We start from the raw sequence: 26,013 nt of genomic DNA, 5'->3' as shown, positions 1-26,013 counted from the left end.
CAGTATTGTAGCTGTTGGCGTAAATTTTCGAATATTTTGTGCGGAATATTATTCAAGAGCAATATTATCGCTCAGAACTATCGAAAAACTACTTGCACTTCCGAAAAATAGAGCAGATGCTATATAATGGGGACTGGTACTCGCTCGTATTATTCCCGGTGGCATTAATTGCATATTTGTAGCGGTAGTCAACCGATTTGTCGGTATGCTCTTCAGACCGTGGTCAATTGAAATGATTCTGTAACTAAGAAGGGATGAGGTGGATCAAGAAGAACTTCACTTGGAGATATGTATATATGCCGTGTTAAGTCTTAAGTGCAAGCTGTCACTGAAGCAATACTTAATAAGATGTTAACGACGTTGATAATTCTGTGAGGATGATATTGAATCGAAAAAAAATCCTCATACCATGGCCATATATTATGTACTATGACCCCATTTTAGGAAGTGGGAATGATGGTATATTGAGGACAGCCCTTCGCTATCGCTTGAATCAGCCAGAGAATCGAATACCTGTTTTTACTTGAAGAAGTTTTAACTCTAAAAAGATTTAGTTAGAAATGGAATTTCAGTTGAAGTCTGCCAGCATTGGGCAATGGACAGAACAAAATATATATCGAGGCTATAAAGCTTTTCGAGAGATCCACTAAGTCCGACCGCGACGACAGCCGCAAGAATGGAGAGGAGCAGGCCGCCGGTGAGTTGCCACCGTTCGACTTGATAGACTCTCCGACAGAGGCTCATCAGCATTAGGAGGGCCCTTGGGAGACAAACAGCGTCATTCATAATCATTTTATGTTGTTAGTTGAATACCGTTAACGCTGTTAGTCACAAGGCATGCAAATCATTCTAATAAAGGAGGGAAATAAGAAAAAAATAATTATAATTAATTACATCCAAAACAATACAATAGAGGTGACAGTAACAGCAACGATAGCAATATTAGTAATAATAGTAATAACATAGGAAACTGACACAGGAAACACAGCTACTGACTATAACTTCCTGCCCATTAATAATTGTAGTTTGGCAGCATAGGTCTAAGAAGAATTTCCGACTCATCATAGAACACTCAAACATATATTCATTCGTACCTATACACCCATGCACACTCATACATGCATACACATGTATACATGTACGTGTGTGTATATTTTTCAGTGCTGTGCTGTCCATAATCGCATAACAGCCACAAATTCTATGGCAATCTCATAGAAAATGTCTCGATTACGCAAATAAAGACATCACATCATTTTTGAACACTCGTTCGTTCTAACTAGCGATAATTTTTAATTTTCATGAGTAAGTCAAAATCTCATGAATGGTGGGTAGGATTTGGTTTCAGTTTTCTAGAGAAATTTCTGTGCATACCAGCTGTTGCGGCAGAAAGCCGCATCCATCGCGGTTAGCTTCTATTGTCCAGCCGAAGCTAGTCACAAAACGCTATTGTCCGTTCAACCGAACGTGATGTACAAAGGCTATTATTCTGAACATGTATTAAATCTATTTACCGCAAGTGTATAAAAGGCGAATAATAAATAGCAATTATACAGTGCACTAGCAACCACCGCTGTTGACGGATGGTTGCCGTAAGATAAATCTAGCGTTTTATTTTAGTGTGAAGACATCCAGCCCGTTGGTAATCGGCCCCCCTAACGACGATCCGGAACACCAGCAATTCATCTAGGGAACTGAGTAAGCCCTCCCGGTGCTTCGGCCCAAACGGATTGAATTTAAAATCAAGTCCGTTCGATTTCGCCCCATTCCGCTTTACGAGACACATGCTACACATAAAGCTAAATTATGCAATACTATACTACATACTACACATATATCTAACTTAAACTATATTACATTCTACATGCGGAATTAAGTTTAGGATTGTGCCGAAGTGCGCGACAAACCACCTACCCATGGGAGCGACATACATACATACATACATACATACATACATACATACATATTTGATTGATATGTTTTGATTTCAAACGTTTCAACGGTTTAATATACGGTGCTTAAGTGTTGAAGATTGAATAACTTTTGAATGAACCGTCCGATTTTAAATAACTCGGTTTCGTTTGATAGATCTCAGCAGTAATTCTCAAATAATAATAAAATGCGTGATGTTTTTCATTGAATTGATGCTTATATGTCACAAAAATATTTTTTAAATACTATTTTTTCACATTTCTTTATGTAACTTTCAAACTACAAGTCCAATCGTCATGAAATTTGAAAGTTAAGGGTTTGTAAGGCTCCTCTTTCATATGCAATCAATTTGGTTCAAATCGGTTAAGGGACCTATGAGATAATGAAGTCCCATATTTTTCGTATTTTTATACATAACTTTTGAACTAAAAGTCCGATCAAAATGAAATTCAATAGCGACCGATGGAACACCTAGACCTTTCATTTGACACTATGAACATTAAAATCGGTCCAGCCATCTCCGAGAAAAGTGAGTGAGATTGAAAGCGTTACACACGCACACACACGCACACACACGCACACACACGCACACACACGCACACACGCGCGCACACACACACACACACACACACATACAAACACACATACACACACATACACACATCCACACATCCACACATACACACACATCCACACATACACACACATATACACACATACACACACATATACACACATACACACATACACACGCATATACACACACACACACACACACACACATACACACACACACACACACACACACACTCACACACTCACACACACACACACACACACACACACACACACACACACACACACACACACACACACACACACACACACACACACACACACACACACACACACACACACACACACACACACACACACACACACACACACACACACACACACACACACACACACACACACACACACACACACACACACACACACACACACACACACACACACACACACACACACACACACACACACACACACACACACACACACACACACACACACACACACACACACACACACACACACACACACACACACACACACACACACACACACACACACACACACACACACACACACACACACACACACACACACACACACACACACACACACACACACACACACACACACACACACACACACACACACACACACACACACACACACACACACACACACACACACACACACACACACACACACACACACACACACACACACACACACACACACACACACACACACACACACACACACACACACACACACACACACACACACACACACACACACACACACACACACACACACACACACACACACACACACACACACACACACACACACACACACACACACACACACACACACACACACACACACACACACACACACACACACACACACACACACACACACACACACACACACACACACACACACACACACACACACACACACACACACACACACACACACACACACACACACACACACACACACACACACACACACACACACACACACACACACACACACACACACACACACACACACACACACACACACACACACACACACACACACACACACACACACACACACACACACACACACACACACACACAGGCCCGCAGGACCTTCTTTCCATTTCCGGTTTTCCAAGTGATTTCTATACCTTTATACTATATATTTATATAGTAGAAAGGCAAAACCATTGCAAAGAATTCATATAGATATATTTTTTCTAAACAATCACAATTTTCTCACACTAATTGACGCTTTTTCGAAACATGCACAGGCTTATTACAACGATGAAAAAATATTGTTGATATAAAAAATGCATTGCTAAAATATTTTTCTACAATAGCCATTCCTAAATCTATCTACTGCGATAATGAAGCCGCTTTTAATTCAATGAAAATTAGAGGACTTTTATCTGATCTGAACATCGAACAACATTTTGCATCAAGTTAAGAAGGTAATGGTCAAATAGAAAGATTTCATTCTACAATAATCGAAATTATAAACACAAATAAGCATAAACTGTCACATCAGAATCCAATAAACTTAGTTAACCTTGGCGTTGCTATTTATAATAATACAGTTCACAGTGCGACAAAATTTAAACCGAATGCAATATTATTTAATCAACAAGAAGAAACTGATCCCATTAAAATCATACAAAATTCACAAAAAAATTATTGTTTAGCCAAAAAACAATTGGAAAAACAAGCAAATCAGATGGTTAAAAATAACAAAGGGAAAGAAAAAAGCATAGCATAGCATAGTTTGACCACTCGTGAGTTGCCCGCAATTGATCTAGATCAGCTGAGACTGCACAAAGAACCATCAGAATGATGCTTGGAACTAGGAGGTAGCAGATCATTCTCAGTGTGCATTTTCTGGTGATCTAATTGTTTATGATGATCAATAGCAAAGCTGGCCACGCCCATGCAGGTCAATTTGGGAGGGAAAGGAATGTTAGTCCGACACTTGCTGCTACTAGAGACCGAGGAATCCTCTGTATCATCCACAAGTATCACAGGAAGGAGTTGTTGTTAGTAGAAAGGACCTAAAATAAAAAATAAGAAAACTTATCCAATTTAATTCTACTATGTGTATTTTATTCACGACAGATACGTATTTCGCCTACGACTTGCAGGCTTCCTCAGTGTCTGTTTTCGAACTGAGGAAACCTGCAAGTCGTAGGCGAAATACGTATCTGTCGTGAATAAAATACACATAGTAGAATTAAATTGGATAAGTTTTCTTATTTTTTATTTTAGGTTTCGTATTCTACTAAGACGCTCCAAAAACTTCAGTAGAAAGGAATTGATCTGGATCCACCGAGGCAGGTGGTGCGATCACTGTCATTCGAGCTCGCGTACGGTTTGAGGTCGTTTTTGGTTACGTGGCCATTGCGAAACATGTAGTTGAGATCCGACATACCGATATAAGGAAAAACTATGAAAAATCGATTTACCGCACCGAAAGTTATGTATTATCAACATATGCGATTCGTTCGAAATCGCGCGCGATCAGTTATTAAATACCGATAGACCTTTGTTGCTGTACACGAAAGCTATCCTGAGACAAACGTGTCTATTTGGCAATTCATCAAAAACTAAACATTGACTACGTGAGATACCATTTGGGCATCCTTTGATCATAGAACTTGCTTAAAGACTTTGACTTCTCCCTAAGCTGTATAAAAGGTTTTAAGTTTTTGATATTTGATAATCATATGATAGAAATAACGCGCGATGTTCCTAGGTAACCGATTTTACGATTAAAATGCACGTTTATAAGATTTCAATAAAAGTTCCGGTTTGCAAACGCACCATTGCTAAGTGTGCTCAAATGAATTCAAAATGGCGTTCTAAAATAACCGCTGTCAGAAAAATGCAATGAGCGAGACACGAAAGCAAACGATGCTAAATTACCATACGCTGTTTTCTAACTCCTATCTCTACCTCCACGAGATGCCGGCTGGGGTACGGCAGCCAAAGTTGCGCACCTGGTGGTACGCAACTTTGGTTGTCGTACGCAGACAGAGAAGGTGGAACACTCGCCGTGTGGTTTCCGGCTACCAAATCATGCAATTCAGCGCCGGTTTTTCGGAGGGTGTGACTGCGGGGTGTGGGCACACCGGGAGAGAGTTATTTTCTCAGCTGGCTTAGCACAGAGAGATAGAGTCTCAATCGGCCTGTTTTACAAAATCTGCAGTTATGCCCTTTGGCGGTTGGTGCCGAAATGTACGTTTGGGCAAAAATTGAGCCACGGGACCTGATCCTGCCGTGAGAATCGGCAAATCAGGAGCCCCTAAGTCAAGGTCTAACTCCGTGCCGATGACTGAATGGCTCGAGAGGTGAAAACATGCCAATCGCGAACGGAGTGCTATGGGCATCTTGCCCCTACTGTGCCATGCGGGGCTCTGGTACGGTCGATCTTTGTTGTCCCTTGTGTTTCGTGGGAACAACATAGGAGTCCTGCCCGATTTCCCTTATGGGTTTTACGCCAAGTGCGTTCTGGCCAATATAATTGGCTTCGCTTACAATTTGCTGTCTGATCTGTGTTGGAGATTGTTTGTGCATATACTCCGCTAGTCAAATAGTTAGAGTTGCACAAATAAATCTTCAATACAAACGGGCAGCAAATTTGTATTTATGCGAAAAACTTTTCAATGGCCCTATAACCATCGCATTGATTCAGGAGCCATATTTTCGCAAGGGGTACTTTCATTCGACGGATATTGGAAACCAGAACTTTGCTGTTTTCAGCAAAACTGGTATGACAAATCCTCGTTTGATGCCCAGGGCATGCATATTGTTGTATAGATCAATAAGTGCATGGCTTATCTCTGAGTTGACTACTCGAGATATTTGTGCAGTCACAGTAGAACTCGTCGTGGATGATGTCCATAGGCGCTATGTCTACTGTTCTGCATACTTACCACACGATGAACCGTCTCCCAGCGACGATTTCAGAAATGTGGTGAGATACTGCCAATCTAATGGGCTTCCGCTCATTGTAGTCAGTGATGCCAATGCCCATCACATCATTTGGGGCAGCTCGGATATCAATCTGAGAGGCTCTGATTTGATGGAATATTTAAGTAGTACCAACCTTGTAATACTCAATATTGGCAATTGTCCAACTTTCATACGAGCTGGTAGAGAGGAAGTGTTAGATATAACACCCTGCTCTAACAGGATCAGTCATGAGTTGGCACAATGGCATGTTTCAAATGAGATACCAATATCTGATCATTGCTTTATATATTTTGATCATTTGGGTGTCTCCTTGAACGCTGCAATATTACGCAATCCAAGATTTTCCGACTGAGAACTCTTTGAGGAGGAACTGGCGACGAAATTTCAAGGATTCGAACCGACGATTGAGTCATCGATCGACTTGGATGTAGATATCACAACATCTTTTATTGCGGAAGCTTTTGAAGTAGCCTGCCCGCTAAAAACTATTAAAACGACTAGAGGAACACCATGGTAGAACTCTCATCTCGCGGAACTAAAGAAACGATGCAGGAGAGCCTGGAATAGACGTCGGAGGGATGGCGTGGAGCCTTTCAAGCAGGCCCGGAGAGCCTATGCAAAGGCTCTACGATCTTCAGCACGCACGAGCTGGCACAGGTTCTGCAGCAACGTTTCCAGTTTCGGCGAGGCAAGTCGACTTAATAAAATACTGTCAAAATCGAAAGATTATCAGGTTAATAACATTCAAAGTTCGAACGGCGAATACTGTTCGAATGACAATGAAATCTTGGAATGTCTCTTTTATAGTCACTTTCCAGGCTGTGTGAAAGCTGAAGTTTGAAACGATCCAGAAATCGTTTTAGGTGGCTTAGACTCATGGGCTTTTGCTCGGAGACTTGTCACAACTGAAGCGATTGAGTGGGCCGTAAACAGCTTCTCTCCATACAAATCTCCTGGAACAGATGGAATATACCCTATTCTACTGCAGAAAGAATTCAAGTACTTCAAACACATTCTGAGAAGGATGTTTGTGTGTAGGTGTAACTCAATGGCGTGAAATAACCATTAAGTTTATTCCTCAAGGTGGACGCGCGACATACGAGCAAGCAAAAAGTTTTAGACCAATCAGTCTAACGTCTTTCTTGCTTAAATCACTTGAGCGGATTGTTGATCACCACATCCGCGGAACAAGCTTAGTAGAAGTTTCTTTTCATTCAGCACAACATGGTTATCAAAGTGGCAAGTCTACAACCACTTTATTACATGATGTGGTGGATAAAATTGAGGTTGCTTTTTCACAAAAGGAATCTTGCTTAGGTACTTTTTTGGATATTGAAGGCGCGTTTGATAACGTATCTTTCGCTTCCATTTTGGAGGCTGCTCGTTATCATAATGCGCCGTCAATAATCATATAGTCATATCATATCAATCAATAGTCAATCATATCAATAGTAGCCGATTGCTTTCTTCGTCCTTACGGCAAGCAAGCATTTGGAAGCAAAGCGTTTGTGGATGTCCACAAGGTGGCGTTCTCTCACCTCTTTTATGGAACCTTGTGGCGGATGGCTTACTGAGGAAACTCAATGGTCTAGGCTATCCGTCATCTGGTTTTGCGGATGACTATCTCATCCTAGTAGTTGGAAAGTGCATAAGCACATTATTTGACTGAATGCAGCAGGTACTACGCGTTGTGAAATCGTGGTGCCGAGAAACTGCACTTTCGGTAAATCCGAGCAAAACATCTATCGTCTTATTTTCAAGACGTAGAAATACCAATAGAGCTCGCGCTCTGCGCTTTTACGATTCGGATGTTGATGTTGCGAACGAGGTGAAGTACGTGGGGTTGATTCTCAAATCCAAGCTTGACTGGTCCACAAATATTGATTTCCGTATTAAAAAAGCGTGCATGGCCTTTGGGCAATGTAGCCGAGCAATTGGCAACACTTGGGGACTTAAACCTAAATACATACACTGGTTATTAGAGATGGGAAAACTATCATTAACTACTGATAGTTATCAGTAAGAAAGAATATCACTAATTATCAGTATGGTTTCGCTGTTATTGATATTTACTGATACAGTTACGTCGTCCCGTTAGAAAAAACGGTTAGATTAAACTTATTGGTCGGTAGTTGTGCACAATAGATGAGGATGACACAATATATCGCCGTCATCGTCAGCAGCCTAGAGCCGAGATGGTTCGTACTGTTTCCCAGTCGTTCCCTGTTTCTGCCGGTGGGATTGTTCAAGACAGCTGTTTTCGTCGCACTGGCGTCAGGCATCCTTACGACGTGTCTAGCCTACAGTAGCCTATTGCCTCTCGCCGGGTGTACGATGGGAATCTCTTCAAACAATGCCTGTAGCTCGTGTTTCCTAGGTCTGCGCCACTCTCCGCTTTCAGATTGCACTCCGCATAATATCGGCAGTATTTTCCGCTCGAACACGGTAAGGGCGCGTATATGCTCCGTGAGCAGCCTCACGACTTCAAGTCCATAAAGAACCAGTGGCCTAATAAGAGCTTTGTACATTGTCAGCTTCATAGGCGGCGTATGCTTCTTGATCGTAGCGATTTACAAAGGGTAAAGCAAGCCCGATTTCCCGCTATTCAAGCATTCAGCGCCGCTGGATCTCCTTACTAGTGTTGTCATCCGCGCTCACCAGCGGTTACAAATACGCGAACTTATCGTAGTCAACGGTTACTATTCGTGAGAAGCACGCGTTTGTTTCCTTTCATGTATTCTTTATTTCATATATCTGATCTTCGACGCAATTATTTTTAACTCGATCCTCCTAGACTCCGCTATAAGAGTGGTGTAGATTGCCTCCGCCGTTGCAAGGTTCTCGGCTATGATATCATAGTCATCTTGTCACCTCGTTTGAACCCTGGCCGCGTCTCGAAAAGACCCGAGTGTGTCCCCGAGACGCGCACGAAACACATCACTCAATTCAATGTAGCTCTGAACAGTCGCGTCAGTTTATCAGGGAAACCGTGTTCGTGCATTATGTGTCATAGTTGGTCTTGATCGACTGTATCGTATGCTGCTTTGAAATCAAAATGTGATGCGTGGGCACGTTGTACTCCCATCATTTCTGCCGAGTGGCACAAATCTGGTCTGCAGTTCCGCGAGCCCCCCTGAAACCGGCTTGGTAAATTTCAAAGTAAACTTGCAACGAATAACGCAGTAATAATATTACAATTACCTTGTTTTTTGCTTTAATGCCGCGATGGGTAAAATTACTGATATTTACTGATAGTTATCAGTAACGTACTGGAAACTACTGATAGCTATTAGTAACGATTTATGATAGTTCCCATCCCAGCTGATTATACACAGTCGTTGTCAGACCAATACTGGCGTATGGTTGTCTTGTATGGTGGCAGAGAGGGGAAGTTGTGACTGTCCAGACAAAGCTAAACCATCTTCAAAGGATGTGTTTAATGGCAATGTCTGGTGCATTTACTACAACTCCTACAGCCGCCCTAGAAGCTATTTACAATATTAAACCTCTACACTTCCACCTGAAGCAAGAGGCACTATATCCCAAGTAGCACGTGTAACTAATCATAGAAATAAAAAATACAAAAAGGTTGCACAGCAGTTACATTTAGGATACTTGTAACGAGTTAGGTTACATAAAATTAAAAACAATTACTTTTTAGTTTTCTAGTGACAAAAATCTCAAAAAGTTACCAGGTAGTTACCAAATGACCAAATTGAAACCTTTTTTTCAAACTGTCAACAACTTGGTCGTCGCAAAACAGTCACTTTTCAGTTACGAGTTACCAAATAGTTATCAAGTAATACAAATGAAAACTTTTTCCAAACTGTCATTAGCTTGCTGGTCGCAAAAGAGTTCATTTTCCGTTACGAGCAGTTACGAAGTCAAAAAAGAGTCGGCTAGTAACATTTTCGCAACAACTTGTTCACTGTTCCTTGTAAACACAACGGATTAAGCAAAACCTAGATCTCAAGAATTTTACTAATGGTTAAGATAAACAATTGGTACACGGGTTGTACAATGCTCTTGTAAATGCGTTTATTTACTTAATTTATGGTACTTGGAATCTTCTTCGCACAGACATTGGTATTAAGTAAACAAATTTTGTTTATTCTCAAACGTCAAAACAATCAAGTTACATCGAAACGAAACCGGCAATGAAAATAGGTTACAGTGTAACTTAGAAATGACGACATAAGAAATAAGTGACCACAACAGATTTAATATTGGTTACCGTACCCGATAGCGTAACCAGGTCGAAGGCTAAGTTTACGTACAACTAGAATGTAACTGAAATGTAACCTTCTATGATTAACACTGCTGGTAAACTGTTTTATTCAAACTAAAACTATTCTTTGATATTAAATTAACACTTTCTTTTCACAACAATCACCCGATTGTTGTTTTCCCGATATCTATGATCAATATCTGCTTAAAATCATTTCATGCAATATGCCGAAATCGATACAAAACTTCAAGGACGATGGTGTAGTAGTTAAAACCAAAGGCAAAATGGCTATGTATTTTACTAAGTGATAGCGGAAACAATTTGTTTTTCAGGGTGTCGACTCAAATCAAAAAATAAAATTCCCTGACTTTCCCTGATTTTCCCTGATTTTCCCTGATGTTTCAAATATTTTTCCCTGACCCTCAAAACTCGAATATCAAGCTTATTTGGGCGATTTTTGGCTTAAGTTTTTAACCCTTTAGTATGGCTTATGCGAGCTACTGAAACTACTAACTAAAGCTAGATTTCTTCATGATTTAAGAACATGTATCAAAGATTCTTAACCTATTTCTTACCAGCGTTTCGAAAACGCCCTTTTCTATCGAGTCTAGGGACAGTTATGTTTGAGGTATCAACTTGAATCCAAAGAAACAAAGATTGAGAAATAATCTAATCGACCTGTTTTTGCACAAAGCTTAGATGTTACATACAACAAAATTACAGCCGTGTAAACATAACAAATCTTGCTAATTTTCAGTCAGCTCAAACTAGTAACTTTGCCGCTGGAAGGTGGACACATGTCTGCGAGTTTTCAGTTAAACTAAACTAACTAAAGTTCGGTGGCCGGCCGTTCGGTCCGATGACCGTATATGGGTGTTGAGAATTAAGGCAAATTCTTCAACTACAGCTTAATCAACGTATAGTCACCAACAAATCATAAATTCGATGATACTAGGGACGAATTGAACCGCCCAGTTAGCTTCGAGGTACGATACTGATCTAACAGCCAGTCTCGGCTAGCCGGTTTTTGTTAGATAGAATCAGTAGGATGGTTGCACTGACCCCGTAATTTTCCTGTACTCTAACAGCCGGCTGCGAAGTCTATCGATAAAGAAGGATAATGTCTAGTGACGGTTAATGCTCAAGACATTGCTTTGCTTTGCTAGGGACGAATTCTATGACAGGTTCGAAAGGATTTATGGGGTGTGCACGACTTGAAAATTCAAGACTCTAGCTCCCAGATTGATCCTGTTTAACGGTCAATACTTTTTGGAAGTCACAATATACAGTCTTTTCTTAGCGACTTTGACCACTATCTCGTCGTAAAATCCACGCAAGGTTATCGAAATCGGCGAAGGCTCGCACTGAGAGGATGTTGCATTTCAACATCTAGCGGTTTAAGGCATATGACGTTGCAGTAGAGTAGACCAGAAAGCTTGATCAACGAATCGCAGAACAGTATGACGAAAAGGAATAAGACGTAAGTAGGCTATGGAGGATCCGCTATGGCGCCAACAACTACGAGGGAAGTGATAGGCACGACGTGGGGAAGACAATCACCCTTATTCTGCGAGTCACGTGACTCAATACGTGTAACAGCTTGTTTGATGTCGAATGCCAGAAAACGACAGATGAGAAGAACCAGGCCAAGAGTCGCATGCTCACTGCGGATCACGTCAGAACAGAGAAACATGTAAGCTTTCTGCGTATTACTTAACCAGCTGAACCAGTCCCGAAGGTTGCCAACTCGCATAAACGCAAATTCTATAGAACGTTAATGTTCCGGTAACCCTTAACGGACATGAATCATGAACACTGAAGGAAGATGATCAATGCTTGGGGCTTCTGAGTGTAAAATTCTGCAATTGGTGAAAACGCTGTAGATCGCGTGTAAATAACAGTCTGTATCCCGCTTTGTGCTCTTGATGTCTGCACCGTGAAGTGCGTGAGGCCTGCCGATTTCGAGCACTACAGCGAGTAAAGTCTGACAATTTTACGGCGCAAAACAAATAAAAAATTTACGGCAAACTGAAAGATAATCGAATCGCCACTAGACATGTAACAAGTTTTAATTCAACCGATCAATCTGCGTATATTTTACACGAAAATTGATTTGATTCCAAAGTTGATCAACAATATTGCCGGGTAAACAAAATTTCCCTGATAGAATTTCGAAATTCCCTGATATTCCCTGATTTCCCTGATCCAAAAATGAATTCCCTGATATTCCCTGATTTTCCAGGTTTTTCCAGGAAATCGACACCCTGTTTTTTAATGATTTCTATAGGTGAATGCTCCACTAATTCATTATTGCTAAGAATAAATTAAAAAATTCAGAAAATTAAAATTAAAATTTTTATATTTGTAAATACTTGTATTACAAAAAATCAATTTTACAAAGAAGTAAGTAACGACAAGCCAGATTAAATAAGAGCGCATGAATTTTTCAAAGCTAGAATCATGCATTTCACCATAAATTTGAACTGCATTAAAATTTGTGTTGAAATAACAAGCGAAATTTATACACTCTTCTGTATTCAATAGTTAAATTTACTGCTTGACGTTGACAGCCATAGATTGAGATAATAAACCTTTCGCTATGTAATAAAAGTTTCAAGATAACTAATTTGCCACCAATTGAAAGTCAATTTACAGTTTATGTGTAACTTCAATAGTAACCATTTTGTAACTATACATGTTACATATTGGTTATTGAGTAACTATTAATGTAACCACATTTAGTTACATAGGTTGCGCTATTTCGGTTACACAACTATTATATTTTAGGTTACTGTAAACGAAGTTTTACATTTAAATTTGTCGCATATGACCGCTGCGACTCAATTGTGACAACGTGTGCTACTTGGGTATGTGCTTATCGACTACACGCGATTGGCCTTTGGCAGTCTGTGGACGGTTCCACTGGTTATACTCGGTTGTGGTAGCAAATTGTTGCTGAGGACAAGTTTGCTCTTGCTCCTAGCGATGCAACGCTCATGCGTACTTTCCCGTATAGGACTTTCTCAAGTGACTTTCCCCCTAGAGAGGAGTGGATGTCAGGCTACATGGAAAGGAAAATTTCCGACTATGTGGTCTGTTATACCGATGGTTCCTTGTACGAACGTCGCGCGGGTGCTGGTGTTTACTGCCGTGAGCTGGAATTGGAGGAATCCTATTCGTTGGGTAGTTACTGCACCGTTTTTCAAGCTGAAATCTTTGCAATTATGTGCGGAGCTCAGTTTGCACTTCAGAAAGAACTGATAGGCAAGATTATCTACTTCTGTTCTGACTGTCAAGCCGTTTTAAATTCCTTTGTGCGGTTAATTCTAAATCTAAAACAGTCATCGCCTGCCACACCCAATTAGAAGAACTAAGCATTCTAAATGCCGTTCATCTGGTTTGGGTTCCTGGCCATTCTGGTATAACCGGAAATGAATGGGCTGATGAACTAGCAAGATCTGGAGCAGAAAACTCGGTTTTCGGACCGGAACCTGCTTTACCAATTGCGGCATGTTGGATAAAACAAAAGATTCGATCTTGGTTTTCATCTGAACATGTACGTTACTGGGAAAATCTTGAAACTTGTAAAACGAAAAGTTTCATTGTTAAGCCTTGTGAGAAGGTTGCGAAATTTCTTTTGCAACACTCAAAGGTAAATTGCAGTATTCTTGTCAGATAACTGACTGGTCACTGCAGACTAAATTATCATATGGCTACGATTCAGCGAGCTGAATCGTTTCATTGTAATTTATGTGAATCCGACTACGGTACACCATATCACGTAATTTGCAACTGTCCTGCAGTAGCACAATTGCGTCATACGATCTTTGGATCCTACGTCTTAAATGAATCGGATTTTAGGAAACTAAAATTACGAGACATTTTGATGTTTCTTACCGAAAGCGGTATTGAGCTATAAGCTCTTATTTATCATAAGTATACACCCCAAAGAGTGTACTATTGATAAGTTAACTACCAAGGATTGCAGTATCCCCTCGGGGGTACAAAAATCGCTCGGTATGTATATGTTTGTGTTTGTCCAAATTCCTCATCCACCCCTTCCTATTCCTCCTGTTTTCCTTTCCGTCCTCATCAGGTAAATTATGACACGGGCAAGATGGGCAAGGCACAAATCTTCCACATGATTGTGAGGAACGTGCTGCTCGAGCCAAAGATGCTGATACCTGATAAATACCGATAGACCTTTGTTGCTGTACACGAAAGTTATCCTGAGACAAACATGTCTATTTGGCAATTCATCAAAAACTAAACATTGACTACGCGAGATACCATTTGAGCATCCTTTGATCATAGAACTTGCTTAAAGACTTTGACTTCTCCCTAAGCTGTATAAAAGGTTTTAAGTTTTTGATATTTGATAATCATATGATAGAAATAACGCGCGATGTTCCTAGGTAACCGATTTTACGATTAAAATGCACGTTTATAAGATTTCAATAAAAATTCCGGTTTGTAAACGCACCATTGCTAAGTGTGCTCAAATGAATTCAAAATGGCGTTCTAAAATAACCGCTGTCAGAAAAATGCAATGAGCGAGACACGAAAGCAAACGATACTAAATTACCGTACGAAAAGATTCTCAGTTAGTAAGCATCGGTTATATGAGACCAACCTGGATATTCGGAAATTTTCGTGTACTGCCAGTAATTAAGAAAATTAAGATCAAAAATACAACTAATAATATAGTGCTAATATAGTCCCTAAGCTGATAAGCAATTTCTCCTATCAACACTAATATGCAGAGATATAGCGCCCTGCACGCGTATAACAAAGGAAAATAAAAAAAACCTACAATAACGGAGGAACAATATTTGAAACAAACACGTCGCAATAAACTCGGCAAACGATTCAAAGAATGTAAAATAGTCAGACAAATTGGGAAAACTATTAGGTATAATCAATAATAAAAATAAAACAAAACGTAGCGTAATTAAATTAAAGAGGAAAAAATGATTATATACCCACAACTATGTTTTTTTGTAACTAAAAAAAATACTTTGATGCATTTCGGTAAATAATTTAGGTATTTTTGTATTTTTCCATAAAACATAATTGAAAATACTTGCTAAAGACACATACCGTGTAAATAAATATCAAAGTTATATTTTTCAGTAGGGACTCGAAGATGAATCATACCTTAGGTGATCGGAATTATGTGCTTTCACGGTATATTGCACGACTTTTCTTAATTTAACTAAGATCAAAACCTATTATAATGAATGAAATGCTTTACAGTTTATTAATTGTAAAATAAACAGCGACACCTCATTTGGAATTATGGACCAGCAACAATTCGGCTAGCCTGAGTATAAATTATAAAGTATAACTAGCGTTTCTCGATTGGTCGGTTAGCGAATTAGCGAATTAGCGGTGCCCAACACTGGTGATAACTGTTATACGTTTCCTCCGTGCAGCGAGCTAAACGAGAGTAATCTGATCAAGAGAATTTATGCTGCACGGGGGGCATTCGGAAGGAGTGCATCAAACTACCAGACATTCTCAAATAGGGACAAATCATAACATCAAAATTAAATAATTTTAGAAAAATCAGTTTTACAACTTTTGGTGCGATTTTCTCATTTTCGTGTTTTGTAACATGGGACAGATATGCTTCCAGCGGCAGTCGCAGTATAATATAATGTAAAAATCGCTCACTCTTATTCACCACCCGGAGTACGCCTTTAAGGGTGATCCAATCCAACAAGCCCAGCGAATTGCATATCGCAAACTGCTTTTAGACAAATAATACTCACAAATATAGATGATTTAGATACTCCACTCCTTTGCTATATTCTGTCCAAGTATTGAAATAGCGATTTAGTAGTGCATACGGATGGTTATTGTCGTTGCTTGTTTTGCCATCTGTAGATAAAACTTTCGTTTTCAACAAGTTACGCACATGCTGTTCAAGAAATAATTTTGTTTCCGTGTATAATTTATCTGCCAGAGGCTCCGGGTGGGCAACACAAATGGAGTATATATCTCTAAAAATAAAAAAATAACAAATATATTTAATGGAATTTTAATAGGTTAAGAGGGCGCAGACGACTGAAAAATTTAAAAACAACACATTATTTGTAGAACTCGTTATTATGTACAATTTTGCTGAATAAAGTGTTGCTGTAACTTTTGTAGTTACGACGCTATAATGCTAGTACCTCTTTCGTAACTAAATGAACGTTCATTTAGTTACTAAAGAGGTGCTAGCGTTGTAGCACCGTAACTACAAAAGATACAGTAACACTTTATTCAGCAAAATTGTAGATCTAGATCTAGATTATTAATAATTATCTAGATCTATATTATTATTATGTAGATTATTAATGTCCCATACATCAATTTGTCAAATTTTGCTCGCCTAAGACGGTACTGTCAAATGAATCAAAATTGAGTGTTCGAACCATCCCTGGTAATAAGTGTAATAAGTAATTCGTTCTGTCAGTCGGTCTCAATCGGTCGCTCGTTTCGTTAGTAATCATTTCCCTCGTTATCTTTTGGCCAGATAGAAGAAAATAGGACCTTAGTTTTTATTTTGTGACTGTGAATATTCAACTTTAGTAAATGTTAGCCAGAATGGTGTACATCTAAAGAATGCTGCTGACTTCGACAGCCGGTTGGAGGCCGTATGCGATAAGCTGGACATGGTATGCTTTACCGGAACCTGGCGAGGGCAGTGGTCACCTCTAAGAAAAATTCCAGAAGAAATTACCGACGAGATCGTCGTCATCAAGGTAAACGAGAATGAATGTGATGATTTGGCGACCAAATACAACATTCTTGTTCATCCATGGTCGAAAAGTACAGGTTTCAGTCGGCTAGTACAAGGTCAGTAATAAATTATACTTTTATACTTGAGATTTTATTATTGCGGTGGGGTGTTGGAATGTATCTATGGGATGATAACATGTTGTGTGCGTTAAAATCGTTCCCGCAGTGATATGAAAAAAATCGTATGTAAGTTATGTGTTATATGGTTTATATAAGTTATATAAACCTTATTATCGCAAAGATTTTAGAATTTGAATTAATACTTACATCAAGCTTTCGACCTTGTTGTGGTAGGTCTTATTTGCTATGCTTCTTTTTATGTTATTAACTAGCTGACCCGACAAACTTCGTATTGCCACAAATTAACCTGTGTTGTACATAAATCATGAATCTCGGATGATCTTTGTCACTTCTCGAGTTTTGCAAGCCCCCCAGTGGGCGGCGCTTCCGACGGCGGGTCACCGGCAACACTCGCGACCGGCTCGTCCTGAATGATCTAGTGTTACTATAAATAGTTTTTGTGGTCTTGTTATTGATTAATGTTTTATGGAAGAGTCTCGAATTTCTCGAGTTGGATTAGTTTTTGAGTTTCGCAAAAATTTCTGTTTTATTTGTATGAGAGTCCATATCCCCCTACCACAGGGGTGAGAGGTCTCTAACTATCATAAAATAAATTCAAGACTCAAAAATCTCCTACATGCTAAATTTGGTTCCATTTGCTTGATTAGTAGTCAAATTATAAGGAAATTTGTATTTCATTTGTATGGGAGCCCACCCTCTTAAAAGGGAAAGGGGTCGTAATACACCACAGAAAAAAAAATTCTGCCATCTAAAACTCTCACATGCCAAATTTGGTTCCATTTGCTTGATTAGTTCTAAAGTTATGAGCAAATTTGTATTTCGTTTGAATGGGAGCCCCCCCCCCCTCCTAAAAAGGTAAGAAGTCCTAATTCATCATGGGAAAAATGGTTGCCTCCAAAAACACCCACATGCCAAATATGGTTCCATTTGCTTGATTAGTTCTCGAATTATGAGGAAATTTGTATTTCATTTGTGTAGAAGCCCCCCCTCTTGAAGTGTGGAAGGATCCTAATTCACCGTAGAAAATATTTTTGCCTCCAAAAACCTCCACATGCCGAATTTGGTTCTATTTGCTTGATTAGTTCTCGAGTTATGGGGAAATTTGTATTTCATTTGTATAAGAGCCCCCCCTCCTAAAGTGGGGAGGGGTCCCAATTCATCATTGAAAAAAAAATTGTCTCCAAAAACACACACATGCCAAATTTGGTTCAATTCGCTTGATTAGTTCTCGAGTTATGAGGAAATTTGTATTTCGTTTGTATAGGAGCTCCCCCTCTTAAAGCGGGGAGGGGTCCTTATTGACCATAGAAAATATTCTTGCCCTCGAAAACCTTCACATGCCAAATTTGGTTGCATTTGCTTGATTAGTTCTCGAGTTATGAGGAAATTTGTGTGGAAGTCCCCCCTCTTAAAGGGGAGAGGAGTTATAATTCCTCTTATAAAGAGGGGAGGGGTCTCAATTCACCATAGAATAAATTCTTGTCACCGAAAACACCCACATGCCAAATTTGGTTCTATTTGCTTGATTAGTTCTCGAGTTATGAGGAAATTTGTATTTCATTTGTATAGGAGCCCCCCTCCTAAAGTGGGGAGAGGTTCTTATTCATCATAGAAAACATTCTTGCCTCCAAAAACACCTACATGCCAAATTTGGTTCCATTTGCTGGATTAGCTCTCGAGTTATAAGGAAATTTGTATTTCATTTGTATTGGAGCCCCCCCTCCTAATGTGGGAAGAGGTCCTAATTCATCACAGAAAAAATTCTTGCCTCCAAAAACACCTACACGCCAAATTTGGTTCCATTTGCTTGATTAGTTCTCGAGTTATGAACAAATTTGTATTTCGTTTGTATAGGACCCCCCCTCCTAAAGTGGGGAGGGGTCCCAATTCATCATTGAAAAAAAAATTGTCTCCAAAAACACCCACATGCCAAATGTTGTTCTATTTGCTTGATTAGTTCTCGAGTTATGAGGAAATTTGTATTTCATTTGTATGGGAGCCCCCCCTCTTAAAGTGAGGAGGGGTCCTAATTCAACATAGAAAATTTTCTTGCCCTCGAAAACCTTCACATGCCAAATTTGGTTCCATTTGCTTGATTAGTTCTCGAGTTATGAGGAAATTTGTATGGAAACCCCCCCCTCTTAAAGGGGAGAGGAGTTATAATTCCCCTTATAAAGAGGGGAGGGGTCTCAAATTACCCTAGAATAAATTCTTGTCACCGAAAACACCCACATGCCAAATTTGGTTCTATTTGCTTGATTAGTTCTCGAGTTATGCAGAAATTTGTGTTTCATTTGTATGGGAGCCCCCCCTCTTAGTGGGGGGAGGGGTCTCTAACCATCACTAAAACCTTTCCTGGCCCCAAAAACCTCTACATGCAAATTTTCACGCCGATTGGTTCAGTAGTTTTTGATTCTATAAGGAACACAGGACAGACAGACAGACAGACAGACAGACAGACAGACAGAAATCCTTCTTTATAGGTATAGATATTCTAATGTAGATTTTTTGCCTTCCTATGGGTTTATCAAGTCCTTCGACAACCGTTTAACTAAACTGTTTGTTTCATTCATTCTCATTATTTTGTATCATTTCGCCTTATATGTATGTGTCAAGCAAAGCAAAATTAGACAGGCCTGATCCGGTCAATATGAAGGGTCCGGAGGGCCTTCTAAATTTGATGCGGATTACTTGCATATGCTTGCATGTTTGTAGACACACATCTCTTATCTTATAGGTGCGCACAGTAGATTTATTGTAAACTAGCTGACCCGACAAATTTCGTATTGCCACAAATTAAACTGTGTAGTACATAACTCGTGAATCTCGGATGACCTTTGCCACAACCTCGACCTTTGCAAGTTTCTGAGGAGTTCATGGGTGTTTTAATATACAAATTTTCCTCACAGTACACTAGAAAACAACCTCCCCCATTGCTTAGCCCGATAAAATAAAGTGCATAGCATTTAAATATTCGCCATCGTTACAAACCATTTCGCCGAATACCTTTTTTCGGAACACCAATTCTCGGTTCACCATAACGCGGAATATAGAGTTTCGCAGAATACCATTTCGCGAAAAACCTTATGCGGGATGTACCATTTCACGGAAAATCTTTTCGTAGAAAGTACCATTGCGCAGGGGTGACCCAACTGAAGGAAAGTAATAGAGGTCAGTAGATCTAGGAAAATAAATAAACCTAGATAGAGGTGATCTCTACGGGGGGCGACCCTCCGCAGTAGCCGGCGCTTCCGACGGGCAACACTCGCGGTCTGTGGCCGTCTCGCGCTGAATTATTTAATGTTACTATTGATAGTTTTTGGTGGTATTGTTATTGACTAATGTTTTATGAAAGAGTCTAAAATTTCTCGAGTACGATTAGTTTTTGAGTTACGCAAAAATTTCTGTATTATTTGTGTGAGAGTCCTTATCCCCCTACCACAGGGGTGAGGGGTCTCAAGACATCATTAAAAAAATGCCTGCCTCCACAACCCCCCACATGCCAAATTTGTTTATTTGTTTATTTGTTTATTTATTATAAAATACATCATCTGACAATAGTAGTCTTAATGATTAATAAGCAGCACAAAACAAGCAGTATAGATATACACAAAAAAAAACATATTCATCTTCGAAGCCGTTGTTTAAACGTTGTTGCGGTAATATTAAAATCAAACAAATCAGCTACAGCATTAAAGCTTGTCGACATGAAGCGGATAGGGTCATGTTGCCCGTACGTTGCATTTCGCTGAGGTAAGTACAACAGATCTCTGGGCCTTAGAGTCCTTTCGGGTGCATACATATTAAGCTGTTGTAGAATAACAGGTGCATCGATCATGCCAGACAAAACCTTTCCCACAAAGACAGCTTGAGCTTCGAACCGCCTTCGCTCTAAAGTCTGCATTTCAAGAAGTTGGCAGCGCTCTACATACGGTGGTAGCTGGTGTTGATTTCGCCATGGAAGAAATCGTAAAGCATATCGCACGAATTTTCGCTGAACGGCTTTGGTTTCATTTGCTTGATTACTTCTCGAGTTATGAGGAAATTTGTATTTCATTTGTATAGGAGCGCCCCCTTCTAACGTGGGGAGAGGTCTCAATTCACCATACAAAAAAATGGCCTACAAAAACATCCACATGCTAAATTTGGTTCCATTTGCTTGATTAGTTCTCGAATTATGAGGGAATTTGTATTTCATTTGTATGGATGCCCTAAAAAGGTAAGGGGTCTCAATACATCATAGGAAAAATTCATGCCTCCAAAACACCCACATGCCAAATATGGGGAGGGGGGCTCTAACCATCATAAAAACCTTCCCTGGCCCCAAAAACCCCTAAATGCAAATTTTCACGCCGATCGGTTCAATAATTTTCGATTCTATAAGGAACATTCGGGCAGGCAGACAGAAATCCATTTTTATAGGTATAGATTTGTATGGGAGACCCCCCCCCCCCTCTTAGTGGGGGAGGGATCTCTAACCATTATAAGAACCTTCCCTGGCACCAAAAACCCCTACATGCAAATTTTCACTCCGATCGGTTCAGTAGTTTTCGATTCTATAAGGAGCATAGGGCAGACAGAAATGCATTTTTATAGGCATAGATTTGTATGGGAGCCCCCCCTCTTAGTGGGGGGAGGGGTCTTTTGCCATCAAGAGAACCTTCCCTGGCCCCAAAAACCCCAACATGCAAATTTTCACGCCGATTGGTTCAATAGTTTTCGATTCTATAAGGAACATAGGGACAGACGGACAGACAGACAGACAGAAATCCATTTTTATAGGTATAGATTGGAGCTATTTCCTACGCACTTTTTGTTTTTATATATATTGCTAATTGCAAGGAAGACTGTCCAATCAAATAAGTGCGCAATCGCCCATAAAAGTACTATTTTGTCTTAAATCGTTTCGGTCTCTTCGGCGCGTTTATTGCTTGGAATGTAACGAAAAAGTGCGCCGAAGATACCAAAACGATTTAATGAAGGATCGTACTTTTATGAGCGATTTCGCGCTTTTAATGGTACAATTTTCCTTGAAATCTGCAATATTTATTTATTTATTTATAAACTTTTAACCATTTTGACCATTCAGGTCTGTAGTTGATTCCGGGGTACGATACTGTGTCAACCACCCCATTGACATCTCTATAACGAGCTGCAGTGAAAGTCAGCGACAGCATGTCCTGGGCTCAAAATTTGACAGCGGGCCCAAATCAGACAACTGGCAGTTGAGTGAAACGCAGTGCTGACATGCTATCTCATTTTCGCACACACGAGATGTTGGCAGCGAAAACATAATTGCCTGCCGATGGAGTGGTGTCAACATACCAGTCGTCGTAAGCTCGAATGCTACAGTGTGATATCAAGTAACGTTCTTTTATAATCTGTACCTATAAAAATGAATTTCTGTCTGTTTGTCTGAATGTTCCTTATAGACTCGGAAACGTGGCGTGAATATTTGTCTGCATGGGCTTTTGGAGCCGGGGAAGGTTCTTATGATTTATTATTTGCTATGATGGTTAGAAACCCCTCCGTTCTCTATGAGGGGAAGGATGAAACACAAATTTCTGTTTAAGTTGGAAACAAGTCAAGCAAATGGAACCAAATTTGGCATGTGAGGGTTTTTGGAGATAGAAATTTTGTCTGATGAATTAGGACCCCTCCCCCTTTAAGAGGAGAGGGAGGCTCAAACAAATGAAACAAATTTCCTCATAGCTCGAGAATTAATCAAGTAAATGGAACCAAATTTAGCATGTGGGGAATTTTGGAGGTATGAATTTATTTTACGATGATTTGAGACCCCTCACCACTGTGGTAGGGGGGAGCAGTCTAATACAAATAAAATAGAAATTTTTGCTCAAAAACGAGAAATTTTAGAATCTTCCATAAAACATTAGTCAATAACAAGACCACCAAAACTACCTATAGTAACACTAGATGATTCAAGGCGAGATGGCTGGCGACTCGCCGTCGGAAGCGCTGGCTACTGCGAGAAGCAGCTCCCCCTCAGAAATCACCACTGTCTAGGTTTATTTATTTTCCTAGGTCTACTGGCCTCTATTACTTTCCTTTAGTAGGGTCCGAACGAGCGATAGCGAGTAAGGAGAGGATTATCCCTGCGAAATGGTACTTTCCGCGAAAAGGTTTTCCATAAAATGGTACATTCCGTGTAAAGGTTTACCGCGAAATGGTATTCCGCGAAATACTGTATTCCGCGTTATGATCAACCGAAAATAAGTTTTCCGCAAAATGCGATTCGGTGAAATGTTATAAGACAATTACGGTGAATCTTTAAATGATATCCGCTTTATTTTATCTGGCTTGTCAATGGGGGGAGTTAGCTCCCCCGCAGAAATCACCTTTGTCTAGGTTTATTTGTTATCCTAGGTCTACTGACTTCTATTACTTTTTTCAGTTGGGTCTGAACCAGCGACAGCAAGTAAGGAGAGGATCAGCGAAATGCTATTTTCCACGTAAGTTTTCGTGAAATGATACATTCCGCAAAAAGGTACTAAGGTAGCAGATGGGAAAATTAAGTCAATTCTTATACTATATTACATTTATTTCACAATAGTAATATTCCTGGTTGAGGACCGGTGTTAGGCGGGGCTGACGAGGTCTCCACTTCTTCACTATACTAAAGCTTGCTTAAGATTTTACTTGTAACTACTTTAAATCTTGCTAATTTTAATTAGCAGTGTGTTTGTTTCAAACAGCTAACTGGCACCTTTATCTCATTTGCTTTGCGTTGACAAGGGCTAACATCACTGCGGGCTCAGGAGTCGTGGGCCCCACTGACAGCTGAAGAGCTAACTTGTGTGAAGAGTGGCGAATATATGATATCTCGTTTCCCAAGCAACCAGAAGTTCGAATATTACTTGACACGCGAACTCGAAAGTTCACAATTAGTTCAAATTCAGTTCCGTGGAACTTTCTTGCTGATTAGTAGTGTATATCAAGCATACGTGGAACTAAATGCTTTAAGAAGTGACGTGAGTACTTCATAGATACTTCAAAGCTAATAGGATGCTACATGAAGTTCTGAAGTAACTTTAGTTGTTAACAAGTTCTGCGCACTGCGTTTTGTTTACATTTCTGGTGATCAAACCAGTATAACAAAGGTAAAACGATACTTCTGTTAGCTGAGAGATTGAAATCCGCTAGATTTGATGATCATCTTCAATCATAGGACATAATTGAGGCAACTACGATTACTGTATTACACAATATACAAAATCATGAGTCAAAACAAGTGAACTTACATGTATTACCCTATAACTTGAATAACACTAAATATTTGCGTGTGTGCAAATACTACAACCTGAATATACAAATTGACGATATTATTGTAGGGAGAGAATAAATATTTATGAATTTTTGTCGAACAAAATTTTACAAAAAAATTGTTTATTTTATTCAGTATAATTACTGCAATCAATTAATGCAGTAATTATATTGAATACTAAACCATGAAATAAAATCAAAATCCAAATTCAAATCAAAATATACTGAGAAAATCCAATTAAATCTGGGTTTGAACAATAAACAGATGTTGTTGGTGTTAACAAACAGTTCGTTTGTTTCAAGCAACCCACATGTTTGTTTTATATACAAACATTTATTTGCAACTACAAAAATATTTTGTTTGAAATAAACATCGTTTTTGCTAAGAATGATGGATAAGATTTGGTTACTTTTATCCAACTAATGTTTAATAGAAACTGTAACTGTTAGTTTGTAATGAAGCGACGAAAAGATTTAGTTATAAACAGCACTTATTGTTATTGTTAACCGGATGTATGTTTGTGACCAAATCAACCTACAAATTTGTTTGAATCAACCTAAATTTAAATTGATTTTATTAAAGTTTTCTCTCCGTGTAGTAACGATGTTACGTAACTGTCAAAATGAATCATCAAGGGTTGAACTTCTCAGAAACTTGCAATACTCGAGACTGTGACAATGGTCATCCGAGATTCACGATTTATGTACAACACAGTTTAATTTGTGGCAATACGAAGTTTGTCGGGTCAGCTAGTATTTAAGGGGCTATCGTATCTTTTACACCATATTTTTTGCCTTATTTCAAATCTCAATCTCTCAATTAAAATCTTTTATCTCAATAACGCAAAAAACACCAATCGATTCGAGTTGTTTTGCATTCTAAACATTGTATTTTAGACTAACATTAACAATTATGATTTAATATGTAAACCTCCTCCACTCTCCTCTACAGCTCTATGAAGATGATCATTTCAAAAAACATCAAATGCGGTACCATGGATTGGCACTCGAGAGTATATCCGAAATCAAAAATTCCAAAATGACATGAAAGTACATTAAAGCCGAAGCAGCGCAAGCATCAAACAGCGTAGGTGCGATCGAGAAAGATAGCATTTTGAAAATCTTAAATATTTC

At 39.4% G+C, this 26,013-nt stretch overlaps 1 protein-coding gene across 1 annotated transcript in view; it reads right to left on the bottom strand.

Moving 5' to 3' along the window:
• The window catches only part of LOC128744251 (cullin-2), a 300,626-nt gene that overhangs the window by 268,741 nt on the left and 5,872 nt on the right, over positions 1 to 26,013 (bottom strand). Inside the window, exon 2 of the mRNA XM_053841107.1 lies at positions 16,503 to 16,733. Coding sequence (XP_053697082.1) covers positions 16,503 to 16,733 — 231 coding nt within the window. The remainder of the gene's footprint in view (positions 1 to 16,502; positions 16,734 to 26,013) is intronic.

This window comes from Sabethes cyaneus, chromosome 3, assembly GCF_943734655.1.
Source record: "Sabethes cyaneus chromosome 3, idSabCyanKW18_F2, whole genome shotgun sequence".
NCBI lineage: Eukaryota > Metazoa > Arthropoda > Insecta > Diptera > Culicidae > Sabethes > Sabethes cyaneus.
This window is presented reverse-complemented; position numbering and strand designations above follow the sequence as displayed.